Source organism: Cebus imitator, unplaced genomic scaffold (genome assembly GCF_001604975.1).
Source record: "Cebus imitator isolate Cc_AM_T3 unplaced genomic scaffold, Cebus_imitator-1.0 Scaffold339, whole genome shotgun sequence".
Lineage (NCBI taxonomy): Eukaryota > Metazoa > Chordata > Mammalia > Primates > Cebidae > Cebus > Cebus imitator.
In genome coordinates this window covers 1,648,542-1,661,252 of record NW_016107654.1, presented here as the reverse complement: position 1 = coordinate 1,661,252, position 12,711 = coordinate 1,648,542, and the positions used below count along the sequence as shown (strand labels likewise).

General features: G+C 65.9%; 1 protein-coding gene across 1 annotated transcript in view; it reads right to left on the bottom strand.

Annotated features, from left to right (window-relative positions):
- Positions 1 to 12,711, bottom strand: part of NOTCH1 (notch receptor 1) — a 49,251-nt gene that overhangs the window by 11,739 nt on the left and 24,801 nt on the right. Inside the window, exons 6-24 of the mRNA XM_017505619.2 lie at positions 11,927 to 12,160; positions 11,469 to 11,624; positions 11,086 to 11,271; positions 10,626 to 10,739; positions 9,619 to 9,732; positions 9,105 to 9,338; positions 8,913 to 9,023; positions 8,135 to 8,327; positions 7,043 to 7,188; positions 6,676 to 6,789; positions 4,857 to 4,976; positions 4,376 to 4,528; positions 3,433 to 3,661; positions 2,616 to 2,817; positions 1,880 to 2,033; positions 1,604 to 1,788; positions 992 to 1,124; positions 402 to 659; positions 213 to 325 (exon numbers count right to left, since the gene is read on the bottom strand). Coding sequence (XP_017361108.1) covers positions 213 to 325; positions 402 to 659; positions 992 to 1,124; positions 1,604 to 1,788; positions 1,880 to 2,033; positions 2,616 to 2,817; positions 3,433 to 3,661; positions 4,376 to 4,528; positions 4,857 to 4,976; positions 6,676 to 6,789; positions 7,043 to 7,188; positions 8,135 to 8,327; positions 8,913 to 9,023; positions 9,105 to 9,338; positions 9,619 to 9,732; positions 10,626 to 10,739; positions 11,086 to 11,271; positions 11,469 to 11,624; positions 11,927 to 12,160 — 3,149 coding nt within the window. The remainder of the gene's footprint in view (positions 1 to 212; positions 326 to 401; positions 660 to 991; positions 1,125 to 1,603; positions 1,789 to 1,879; positions 2,034 to 2,615; positions 2,818 to 3,432; positions 3,662 to 4,375; positions 4,529 to 4,856; positions 4,977 to 6,675; positions 6,790 to 7,042; positions 7,189 to 8,134; positions 8,328 to 8,912; positions 9,024 to 9,104; positions 9,339 to 9,618; positions 9,733 to 10,625; positions 10,740 to 11,085; positions 11,272 to 11,468; positions 11,625 to 11,926; positions 12,161 to 12,711) is intronic.

The following is a 12,711-nucleotide window of genomic DNA, read 5'->3' as shown; positions in this document are numbered from 1 at the left end:
GCAGGGGGGCCGCGTGCAGGGGGGGCGCCCCAGGGACTCCACCCTCCGCTCCATGTTTCTACAAACCTAAAATGCTTCTAAAACTCATTTATTGAAACTAAAAAATGACACCGGGGTGACATGGCTGCTCCACCTGCGCCCTGAGGCCCACATCTGGACCTCTCCAGGTGCCTCCTGGGAGGGCCCCCATCCCCCTGCACCCTGGCACCTACCGAAGGGCACTTGCAGATGAACCCGCGGGCGGTGTTGGAGGCCACGGCGCAGGTCCCCCCGTTCTTGCAGGGTTTGCCCTTGCAGCCATTGATGACTGACTCACAGCGGCGCCCTGTGGGGGAGAGCGGGGCAGTGAGACGCTCACCCTGCTGCCCTGTGGGCCCCACCCGCCCGGGCACGGCACCCACCGGTGTGACCCGCACGGCACTCGCAGTGGAAGTCGTTGATGCGCTGCACGCAGTTCTGGGTGCCGCGGGCGTCGCAGGGATTGGAGAGGCACTCGTTGACGTCCCCCTCACAGCGCTCACCCACGAAGCCCGGTGGGCAGGTGCAGCTGTAGCCGCCCACCTGGTCCACGCAGGTGCCGTTGTTAAAGCACTTAGGGCTCCGGGACACGGGGTCGACGGGCGGGTTGCAATCGTCCACGTTGATCTCGCAGTGCACACCTGAGGGGCCAGGCGCCATCAGGGGCCCGTGCTCACCACACCCCAGCCCTGCCGAGCCCCGTGTCCCTCCCAGATGACAAGTGCTGTGGTCTGGGGCTGCATGGACGCTCGGCAGAGGCAGGTGCCGAGGGTGCAGGGGAGACGTCTTTGCCGCTGGGAACCCCCGGCTCTGGGCCCCTTCCCCGGGCAGCTCTGCACTGGCCTTGGCCTCACAGGAAGATGGGAGTTTCTGGGCGGTTCCTGGATACCCCTGGCTGATCTCGAGGTGCCTGCCCTGCCCCTGCCCTGGCCCTGGCCGCCCAGATGCCAGCCCTCCATGCAGTGGCCCTTACCCTGCGTGCCCCGTGGGCAGGAGCACTTGTAGGTATTGGGGAGGTCGAGGCAGGTGCCCCCGTTCTGGCAGGGGTGGGACAGGCACTCATTGATCTCCTCAGAGCAGTTCACCCCGTGGTAGCCGGCCACACACTGCGTAGGCGAGAGAACCGGGGGCTCAGCCCGCACCAGGATGCGGCACTCCTGCACTCCACGGTGAGGGCTGGCAGGGCCACATGAGCTACCCTCAGTACCCCTTGCTCCTGTCAGACCTGGAGGGAGAACGCCCCCGCCCCTCACCCTCAGCAGACCCTAAGTCACTGTCTGATGGGGCTAGGTGGACCCCGTCCTGAAGGATAGAGGTGAGGGCCTCTGGGTAAGTGCTGGCCAAGCCCAGATAAAATCTCGGGGAAGAACCCCCTCCCACTTCTCAGCATATTCACCCTCCTTCGGGCTCTCCACAGGCCACCTCTTCCAGGAAGTCTACCCTGATTACCCCAGCCCTCCCTTAACGATCCTGGACAGTGTGTGGGCCTATCAGCTTTTCTCCCCTGTGCCAGCTCCCAGTCAGGGCCTGGTGTGTGGCAGCACCGGTGCTGGTCACAACCCCCACTCTACAATGGGGTCCCCACCTTGCAGGAGTAGCCGCCCAGGTAGTCAGTGCAGGTGGCCCCATTCTGGCAGGGGCTGGGTGAGCACTCGTCCACCAGGTCCTCACAGTAGCTACCCGTGTAGCCCGCCTGGCAGCGGCAGTGGTGTGTGTTGCCGGCGTCCACACACAGCCCCCCGTGCTGGCACAGGCGGGCAATGTCAACACCTGCAGGGGATGGGGTGGGGGGCAGGTGAGGCCCAGGCCCACGCAGGACCTCGGTGGGCCGGGACCCAGTTGGTTGGGCACAGCAGGTTACCTTGCCGCTGGGCGGCCACCTCACATGAGACGCTGGGCACGTCGCAGTATAGGCCGGTCCAGCCACTGGGGCACTCGCAGCGGTACTGGGTATGGGTCTGCCAGCATTTGCCCCCGTTCTTGCAGGGTGAGGAGTCACACCAATGCACGAGGTTCTGGGGACAGGCTGGGGTCAGCCACGTGCCTGCCCTCCCGGGCCATCCCTCCAGGCCACCCCCTAGACCATCCCTCGGTCTTCCAGGCCACCCCCCAGGCCATCCCCCTGGGCACCCCCAGGCACCCCCAGGCCATCCCCCCAGGCCACCCACTTCCCAGTTCAGAATGCATATCCGCCAAGGAGCCCCATTCCATCCCGTCCCACAGCCCATTCTACAGAAGCAGAAACTGCGGCTCCTGGACTCCCCACCACCCCCACACCAGGACCAGCTAGGCTGGGTCTCCCTCAGGGCCCTCAGCAGGTCCAGACCACCCTCGGCCTCTGCTCAGAGGAGCGTGTTTCCTCAATTCCCTAATTCCCGAGCTCCCGCCGTGGCTGCTGAAACCCGGGATTGAAACCAAGACGCCTGCTGCTCCCACATCAGATTCCCTCCCTGGCCACTCAGATCCCCAGGAGCCCTCCTCCCAGGGGCGCGGGGGTCCCGAGCCAACACAGCGGGGCCTGGGGGTGACCGTTCCCATTCCCCGCAGGCAGGCAGCCCCCCCGGGCCCTTCTCGGGCACCTGTGGCCGCGCGCTCACCTGGCAGTTGGGGCCAGTGTAGCCTTGGGGGCAGGTGCACCTGTAGGAACCGCAGCTGTCCTGGCAGGTGCCGCCGTGCAGGCAGGGCTGTGAGTCGCACTCGTTGACGTCGTGCTGGCAGTAGCTGCCCGTGAAGCCGGGTGGGCACAGGCAAGTGAAGGAGTTGATGCCGTCCACGCAGGTGCCACCATTGAAGCAGGAGCTGCAGGGGGGTGGGTGGGCAGGCGGGGGCTGAGCGGGAGGCACTGGTGGGTCCTTGCTGGAGCAGACCCTACCTCGCCTCCGCTCAGCTCTGAGGGGCCTAACAGCCAGGACAGACCCAGAGCGGCCTGGCTGACCCGGGGAGGCCAGCGGGAGCCTGGGGCCCGGCTCTCACACCAGGTCATGCCTCCCTGCCTGCCTTTATGTCCCGTCAGGAGGAGCTTTGCTAAGCACACAACAGTAGGGCGGTTAAAGTCAGAATGAGGGAGAAACCAGAACCTGTCCCAGCAACACGGGAGGTGACTACGTCAGACACCAGGAGCGACAATGATTTTGCCACTGAGCTTCCTGGCAACCACAGCAAAAAGAAGACAAGAGTGAGAGTTCTCGCCGTTGTTCACGAGAGACTACTGGGGTTCCTGGCGCAGGACACAGGTGGAGATCACAGCAGCCCTCTTGGGAGGGACGTGTCGGTACAACAAAGTGTCTGGACTCAGTGCCATGGCGCTAAGTGGCCACTGGGCCTGGGCGGATGCCTGCTCGGGGTGCCAGGCTGGCAGCGGCTGCACGCCCCACAGCGCCGTCTCCTCCCCAGCCTCCCGCAAGCCCCGCGCACCTCTCCGTGCAGTCGGGCGTGTTGTTCTCACAGTGGATCCCACTGAAGCCCGCGGGGCAGGTGCACGTGTAGCTGTCCACGCAGTCCGTGCAGTTGGCCCCGTTGCGGCAGGGGTCGCTGGCACACTCGTTGATGTCCTCCTCACAGAAAGTGCCCTGGAAGCCGGGCAGGCAGTCGCAGAAGGCCGTGTTGACACCATCTGTGCAGGAGCCGCCATTGTGACATGGATCTGGGAGGCGATGGAAGGGGGCATGTGAGGGGCAGGCACAAACCCGCACCTGTGGGAGAGGCTGGGAAGGCTGCGAGGCTGGGGACGGCCCAGCTCTTTGGGGCCGAGGCTGCGGCCAGCCGCCCCAGGACAGAGGTGTCTGGTGGGGAGTCCCGGCGCCCGCAGGCTGAGTCATCCAGTGTCCTGTGCTTGGGGTCTCCTCTCCCCACCTGCTCCTGTCCTCACGCCCCAGGACAGGGGACGGCTTCGAAGGCCTCACACACTGAGCAGGGGAGGGTGACAGTTCTTGCCCCTGCCTGTGGGGGGCGCCAGCAAGACCCCCGGCTTCTGTGAACCTCAGCCTCTGTAAAGCAGAGCTGGGAGGCCTGAGAGCCCTGCCCTGAAGCAGGGCCTCATAAGGCCCAGGTGAGGGTGCAGGCCGGGCCCCGTGCCAGCCTCAGCTCAGGGAAGAGCCATGGGAGGAATCATCGTGACTCCTGCGCCACCGGGCTGGGAAGCGCGGGGAGGGGCGAGGGGCTAGAAGCTGGGCAGCCGGCTCTGGGGTCCTCCTGAACCAACCAGGCCACCCCTCAGCACATCCCCACACCTGGCCTGGCCCTCCCAGCCACACTCAGGCCTCCCTGGGCGCTTACAGCCGGTGCCATGAGCAGCAACCCTGCCCAGGGAAACTGAGGCCCGAGAGGTCCCCAGAGGCGCCTGAGCTGCGGCACTCACTGGGCCGGCAGTCGTCAATGTCCGTCTCGCAGTTGCGCCCGCTGTAGCCGGCCTGGCACTGGCAGCGGTAACCGCCCTGGGTGTTCTGGCAGGACGCCCCGTGCCGACACGGGCTCTTCACACACTCGTTGATGTCCACCTCACAGGTCTGTCCTGCAGGGCGGGAGGGGCCGGTCGGTCGGTCACCAGCAGCTCCCCAGCCCTCCAGGCCCTTCGCAGGCGGGCCCGCCTGGGTCCTGGGGCCTCTCTCGACCCCCAGAAGTTGGCCTCTGTGGCCCCAGGACCATCCTTTCTCCCGATTTTGACCTAAGGTCACAGGAACTCGAGTTGGGAAGGGCACTCCGGGGTCGATTCCTGACTCCAGAGCTTCTCCGACCAGGGCCCCTCTCCAAAGACTCGTCCAGCCTGCCTGGGAGCTGCCTGTGTCCCGCAGACGTCCTGACCTCCCGTCCCAGCCCCTCCGGGTCCTGGCCAGCCTCACCTTGCCAGCCTGTGGGGCAGACGCAGGAGAAGCTCTCGTAGTCCTCAGATTCCCTGCACTCCCCGCCGTTTCTGCAGGGGCTGGGGGCGCACGGGGCCAGCACCACCTCACACGTGGCGCCTGCGGGAAAGAGACACGCGTGACCTCAGGGCCTCACCCAGGGGGATCTCCCAAACGAAGGCCATCCGGCCGCTGCCTGTCGGCCTTTCCACCATCAGAGCGCTACTGGCTGTTTCTGCGGGGAGGCAAGTGCACGCCAGGACCCCCGTGCACTCCCCACTGTGCCTGAACCCTAACCAGGGGAGAAGCGGAGCACAGATGGGGGATGCTGAAGACAAACTGCACAAATGCCACGCTCAGAAGCCACCCCTCGTTCCTGGTCAGCAGCGGGCCTCACCCCGCCACGAGTGCCCAGGAACAAGGACTGCACCAGGAGAGGCGGCCTCACCCTCGTGGGCTCCACCACACTCCAGGGACCTGGGCCCGCCCCTGACGCCAGACCCCTCCTCATCTCCCGGTGGCAAGGAAAGGCCCTGGCCTGAAACCAGTCCTGGGACTGGGTGTCACAGGTGGCAAACACCTGTCACAGGAGCCTGACGAACGAGGGCTGTGATGGAGGGGGCAGGCCCCCAGCACATCCTGCATGTCAAAGGCCTCGGGTACAACCTGGGGAGCTCTGGGACCAAGCAGCGTGTCTGGCAAAGACCGTGTGGGAACCACGTGCGCCCCCGAGTGCCTTTTTCTGCACAGCCCCATGGCCGAGCTTCCTGTTTACAGCCGTGGGGACCGCGTTATCTTCCCCGTCCCCCATTATCTCCACGGCCTGCTGGGGCGACTTTCCAGGGCCTCTCTTCCTATTGGTTTCCACGGTGACCTGGGCAGGCAGGAACTGCGCCAGAGTTTCCGACAATTGTGCAAAAGGAAGCAGGAAGCGGGCAGATAGGAAGCGGGTCAGCACTGCCGCGCCTCCTGCCGGCCCGATCGATGTGTCCAAAAGGGACAGGGGCGCCCGGCCGCGGAGGGAGGGTCCTCACTGGCCGACACAGGAGAGAAAATCCAGGTCCCTAACTTCAGTCAAAGAAAACAGTGTTCTGGCCACCACAGGCTGCTGGATGTCATGGGAACCGCAGGCGTGGGAGCTCCAGCCCGGCCGCCCGGCCCAGGCAGGCTCACCCTGACCATGCCCCATGGCAGCACCCTCTGCCGGTGCCCAGGGAGCCCCAGGACCCTGGTGCTTGTGGACTGTTCTTTGTCTTTTCTAGAGGAATCATTTCCTGTGGTCCCCTTGGCTGGGTTAACGGCAGGGGCCGGACAGTTGGGGAAACTTCCCCCTCCTTGCTCAGCCCAAACAGAGGGCTCCTTGTTCCCGGTACACAAAGAGGGCCCGCCGTCAAAGGAATCCCTCAGGCCCGGCTGGCGGGGGTGGGGAAGCCGGCCCCCAGAGGCCCCCAGCAGGGTGGGCGCTGGGAGCGTGAAGGCCAAGGGCCCAGGCCCAGCCCCTCTAACTGTTCACCTGTGTCCTGCGGCAGGCCTGCCAGGCAAAACACACGCTTACACCAAAAGTTTCTCCCAGGCATCCTGTATTTTTGCTAACTTGCCAAGACCACCCCCAGGGCAAGGCCCACATGCTGCAGGGGCCTAAGGCACTCAGTAAGGAGCAGAGCCTTCCAGAAGGCCCAGCCCCAAGAAAGCACCACTTTACCGTGCAGTCACGGCTTCCCAGGCCAGGCCGTCCCCACCCCTGGCCCCACCAGCTCCAGCACAGGCCCCGCCCCTTCTAGCACAGGCCCCGCTCTCCAGCGTAGGCCCCGCCCCTCACCTGTGTAGGGCAGCGGGCAGTTGCACTTGTACCCGGCAACGTCATCAATACACGTGCCCTGGTTCAGACACGGGTTGGACGCACACTCGTTGATGTTGGTCTGGCAGTTGGGGCCTGGAGGGAAGGGACAGCGCTCGGCATGTCGGGCAGCCCAGGCACCTTGGCAGGGCCCCGAAACAGCAGCCTTGGGCCTGCTCCCGTCCCCCCGCCACGCCCCGAGTCCCCGAGAGCCGGCAGCCTGGAGCTAAGGCTTTGGCAGTGGAGGGAGACACCATGCAAGGCGCAAGCTGGACCCGGGTCGATCCTGGGCCTGCAGCTCCCCTGGCTCGCGGGCCTCCCTCCGCACAGGAGTGCCCAGCCTGCTCACCGCTGAAGCCCTCCCGGCACGTGCACACGTAGCCGCCGGTCATGTCTCTGCAGGTGCCGCCGTTGACGCAGGGGTTGGACTCACACTCGTTGTTGTTGATGTCACAGTTGGTCCCGCTCCACCCAGGGTCACAGTCACACTTGTACCTGGACGGGGGACCACGCCGCAGGCTGAGGGGGGCCCGGGCAGTACGGCCGGGGTCTGGGCACTCCTGGCTCCGCAACGACCAGGGGCTGGCGGAGGTGCTCGTCCTCTCAGACCCGCAGGGTCCTTCCGTGGGGGCGGGCCGAGTGCAGTGGCTCAGGCCTGTGATCCCAGCACTTCGGGAGGCCATGGTGGGCGAGCCACTTGAGGCCAGGTGTTAAGAGACCACCCTGGCCAACGTGGTGAAACACCCCCCACCCCAGTCTCTAGTAAAAATATAAAAATTCACCCGGTGTGGTGGCATATGCCTGTGGTCTCAGCTACCTGGGAGGCTGAGGCAGGAGAATCACCTGAACCTGGGAGGTGGAGGCTGCAGTGAGCCCCGTACTTCACCCCCGACAACAGAAGCTCTGTCTCAAAATAAATACAGTGGGGACCACAGTGCTTCCCACACCCAAGGCTGTGGCAGGGGTGTGGCTCATTAGTGAGGGGACCAGGCCGAGTGCAAGGCAGTGGCTGCGACAGGCCCCCACCACTTGCCTGCTCTGCGGCCCCGAGCAAAGCACGTGCCTTCTCTGTGTCACATGAGGGCAATGGGGTCCCTGCTGAATTAAATGGCCCCATCCAGGCAGAGTGGTACGGGCACATCATGGTGTCAGAATCACTCGCCGCTGTCACCATGCAAACGTGTTTCCGGGGTCACTTTGGGCCTGTGTCCTGCGCCTACCATGCAGCCCATGGGGACGCTAGGCGCAGAGGTGCTGGGTGTGGACTGCTGGCCGGCTGAGGGCCCCTGGGCGTGCGCATCCCTGAGGGGTGCTCCCTGCCGTCCGACCCGTCCAAAGCCTGTTTCCGGCCCCTCCCGACCCCAAGAGGTGCCACCCTCCCGGTGGCAGAGCTCCCCGGGTTCGGGACTGGCGTGTCCCCACAACCGGCCCCTGGGCATACCCGTTGAGGCCATCCCGGCAGGCCCCGTGGACGCAGGGGTTGCTGTTACACTCGTTGACCTCGGACAGGCAGGTGGGGTCGTGGTAGCCCTCGGGGCAGCGGCAGGTGAAGCCGTTGACGCGGTCCTCGCACGTGCCGCCGTTGTGGCAGGGGCCGCCCGCACACTCGTCGATATCGATGTTGCACATACTTCCTGCGGCCGGCAGGGGTGTGTCAGACTTCGAGGCCCGGCGCCCAGGACTCCCACCCACGTGGGCCTTGGTCTCCCAGGCTGCTAAGCCAGGACGATCACCCTTCTGGCCTTGTCCTTCCAGGTGTCAGAAACCATCTCAGGTCACAGCGTGCCCTGTGCCAGCCTCCTCGGGCACCAGGCTCCACCCACTCAGGTCATCCTCCAGGGGCCCCAGGGACAAGGGCTGCTGTGGCCCTGACTGATGAGAACCTGAGGCCCAGGGAGGCAGAGGGACCTGCTCAAAGTCACTGGTGAGCCACAGAGGCAGGTCCCCAAGCCTGGCCTCAGGGCTGGCGCTCCCTCTTGGCCTGCGGGGCCACCGTGCCAACACGGCCCAGGCCCGCCCTGACCAGGGACAAGAGGTATGTGGGGGCCCGGCGTGGTGCCGGCTGTAGCCCCTCCCCTGGTGCTGTCTCTGCCGCAGACCACAGTCCGCCCAGTGAGCGGCTCTGCACCGGGCCCTGGCCATCTCCAAAGCCCCCAACCCAACCCCTTGGCAGCCCCGGAGGCACAGCCCGGCCAGCCCCCAGGCACAGGGCCACTCACCCGTGTAGCCCGGTTCACAGGCACACTCGTAGCCGTCAATCTTGTCCAGACAGGTGCCCGAGTCACAGGGGCTGCTGGCACAGTCGTCCAGGTTGACCTCGCAGTTGGGTCCTGCAGGGGTGGCACGTGACGGTCAGTTCTTGGGCCCGCCCTGCCCGCTGGCCACCAGCCTGCCCCCGCCCGGCTGGCTACCTGTGGTCCCCTTCAGGCAGAAGCAGAGGTAGGCGTTGTCGCGGTCCTGGCAGGTGCCCCCGTGGCGGCAGGGCTGGCTGGAGCACTCGTTGATGTTGGTCTCGCAGTGGTGGCCCGTGTAGCCCGGGCGGCAGAGGCAGGTGAAGGTGGCAACGCCGTCCTTGCAGGTGCCGTAGTGACAGGGGTCGGGGTCACACTCATCAATGTCCACCTCGCAGTGCATCCCCGTGTACCCTGGACCGCGAGAGGGGTGGGCACAGGAGGACTCAGGGCTGGCTGCTCCCAGGACACCTGCAACCGGACCTGGGGTCGCCTGTGCCCATCCGAGGAAGCCTCCGGGCATGTCTTCTGTCGAGGGGCGCTCCCACCCACCCAGGATTGGGGCTGAGCTGTGCTCCCCGTCTCTGAACCAGGTGGCCCAGAGCGAGGTGTCCTTGACCTTGTCACCTTCCCAGCCCTGAGTGCCCTCTCCCCTGTACCCTGTCCCTCCCCGTGGGTGGGCGCCGGCCTGCACCTTCTGTGCACACGCAGGTGTAAGTGTTGGGTCCGTCCAGACACTTGGCGCCATTCTTGCAGGGGGTGCTGGCACACTCATCCACATCGTACTGGCACAGGTGCCCAGTGAAGCCTGAGGCCGGGGAGAAGAGAGAGTCATACGCTACAACACTGTGGCCCTTCAGGGACCCCTGGCCGGACCCCAGCAGTGAGCACCTGGCTGGGCTCCCCTGGGCACACTCAGCTTGGGCTCAGCCAGCCCCAGGCTCTCCCTGCCTCCCACGCCTGCCCGCCTGACCCCCAGATCAAAGCCCCTCCGCCAGCCCCGCACGCCCTCACTCCCACAGAAGGGGCCTTTTTCCCAAACCGACTGGGTTGCTATGGCTACGGTGGAGCCGGGCTGAGAATGGGGCTCCCCTCGCTCCCATGTCTGGGACAGCTAATCTACGTCTCGGGAGGCCTGGGCTTGGGCCGGCAACACTTCCCTGGGCTCTGGGCTCTGTGCCCCCAGCCCTGGGACAGATGGAAACACCTTTCACCCAGGCCTCTGACAAGCTCCTCCGAGTCCGCCCTGGACAGCCACCGTCCCCATTGCAGGCCAGCCTTCCCCACTTGGTTCCCTGCATACCTTGGCTGTGCAGCTGGCGTGTGGTTGGGCAGGGGACATGGCAGGCTGGCCTCCCTCCCAGCCCTCAGAGCACCAGGCTGGAGCCTCCTCCCTGTCTGGGCACCGCAGCCCCTGCTACAGCCCTCTCTCCAGGCAGGAGGGGCTGCACCAGATCAAGGGGGGTCTCCAGGCCTGGGCTCCACCACGACCCTGGGGCGAGCTCCCACTCACCCCCTGCCAGGCCTTGCCCTTCAGGGAAGCCTGAAAACACACCATCCACTCATGAGGCAAACCCCTCATCCTCCGGGCAGCCAGAACGCAACCCCATGGCCAGGGACCCCTCAGGAGAACGGGCCCAGCCCAGGCGGGGGTGCAGACGGCCCGGGGCAATGCCAGGGCCAGGCAGGGGCGGCGCTCACCCATGAGACACTCGCACTGGAACTCATTGATCTTGTCCAGGCAGCGGCCGTTGTGCAGGCAGGGGCTGCTGGCACACTCATCTGTGTTGACTTCACAGTGCGTGCCCTCATAGCCTGCGGGGTGGGGGAACGGTGAGGGGGGCACGAGCGGCCCCACTGCCCCACTGGGCACAGCTGGGGACTAGGGGCGGAAACCACGCCCGCCTCCAGCCCAGTATCCCAGCCACCACCGGCCCCCCATGCACCCGCTCCCCTGCGGCCCCCCGGCCCGGCACCCTCTACCTAGCTCTTCTCCCGTGCTCTGCTAGTCCTGTGGCCTGGTCTCAGTTTCCCCATGCCCCGTGCAGGCTGTGGGCCCAGAAGGCATGCAAAGGAATGCGTCCCACAGATGCTCCCAGGCTGCCCCTCCAAGACTGCCCAGGCCTGACTCGGTTTCCCGCCCCGGCCCTGGCAGACACACCGGGCATGCAGATGCACTGGAACTCCCCGATCTGGTCCAGGCAGGTGGCATCGTTCTGGCACGGGTTCGAGACGCATTCGTTGACATCGATCTCGCAGCGGGGGCCCGTGTAGCCCTGCAGACACTGGCACTCGAAGGAGCCCAGCGTGTTGATGCATTTACCCGCATGCTCGCAGGGGTTGGCACCTGGTGAGGGCACATGAGTGAGAGGCTGCACAGGCCCCCTGGCCCCTATGCTACCTCACTGCACACCCCCCCAACCATCAGACTGGCAGGGTCCCATCCCCTGTCCAACCGGTCACCCCTGAAGCCAGGGTCGTCCCACTGGTTCTGGGTCCATGCTGCCACCCCCTCCTGGCCACACCCCCTGTGTTGGCACCTACCCAGAGAGCACTCGTCCACGTCCTGGCTGCAGGCCGGGCCCGTGTACCCCGAGGGGCAGGTGCAGATGGCCTTGCCGTTGACGGGGTTGGTGTCGCAGTTGGAGCCCTCGTTGCAGGGGTTGCTGATGCACGCATCGTTGAGGTGGCACAGCAGACCTGGGCGGGCGGCGGCCGTCAGCGGGCACGGACCCTGGGCCGGGCATGGTGCACCACCCACTGCTGGGGTCTGTCCTCACTGACACCCGGGAGGAGCTGCCCGCCATGACCCCATCAAGCATCCCGGGACCCTCAGGATGTTTTGGGAGACTCATGGCGACCACCGGCCATGGTCCCGGACCAGAAAGGCCCTTTTGGGTTATCCTGGGTGCCAGGGGGCCACAGCCCCTGGGTGATGTTGCACAGGTCAGGCCTGGCCCACGTGAGCCCCCCCGAGCCCACCTGGGCCTCAGGGCACCCACCTGTGCGGCCGTGGGGACACTCGCAGTAGAAGGAGGCCACGCGGTCGTGGCAGGTGGCGCCGTGGAAGCAGGCGGCGCTGGCGCAGTCGTCAATGTTCTCGCTACAGTCCTCGCCCGTCCAGCCGTTGACGCACACGCAGTTGTAGCCGCCGTGGGTGTTGTGGCAGGTCCCTCCGTTCTGGCAGGCGTTTGGCATGAGCTGGCACTCGTCCACGTCCTCAGTGCAGTACTGACCTGCAGGAGACACAAGCTGTCGGCCCCGGGCAGCTGCCACTACCTGAGCTCCTCGTCTTCTAAGACACAGGGTGGCAATGCCACCCCCTCCAGGAAGCCTTCCTGGGCTGACTCCTCTCCCCCTGCTAGCCTATAAATCGCTCCTTCCTCTGCACACCCAGCACCATGAGGGGTTCCTGCCTCCTCTTCCTGCTCTGTGGACTCAGCTGCATCGGGGTGCAGCTTTGCCCATCCCCCCACCAGAGGACAATCCCCAAGCGCAGGGCCTCTGTGGCCAGCCCAGGCGTCGCGGCCTGAGTGGGGTGCTGAAGGCCCTCGATGCCAGGACAGTGCGCTGGGCCTAGGGGCTGCCTGCAGCCAGACCGCAGTCAGCCCACATAGACCAGCCAGGGCCCTGTCCGTGCTGACCCCGAGGCCAGTGGCGTCAGACCCTGGCCACGGGAAGCGAGGCCCCCCATCATGTCCTTCTCGGCCAACCCCGGCCTGCCTGGCCTGGGACAGGGTCTCGTCCGCTCCCCACCACGCCTGTGCATGCGGTTGAGTAAGTGGGT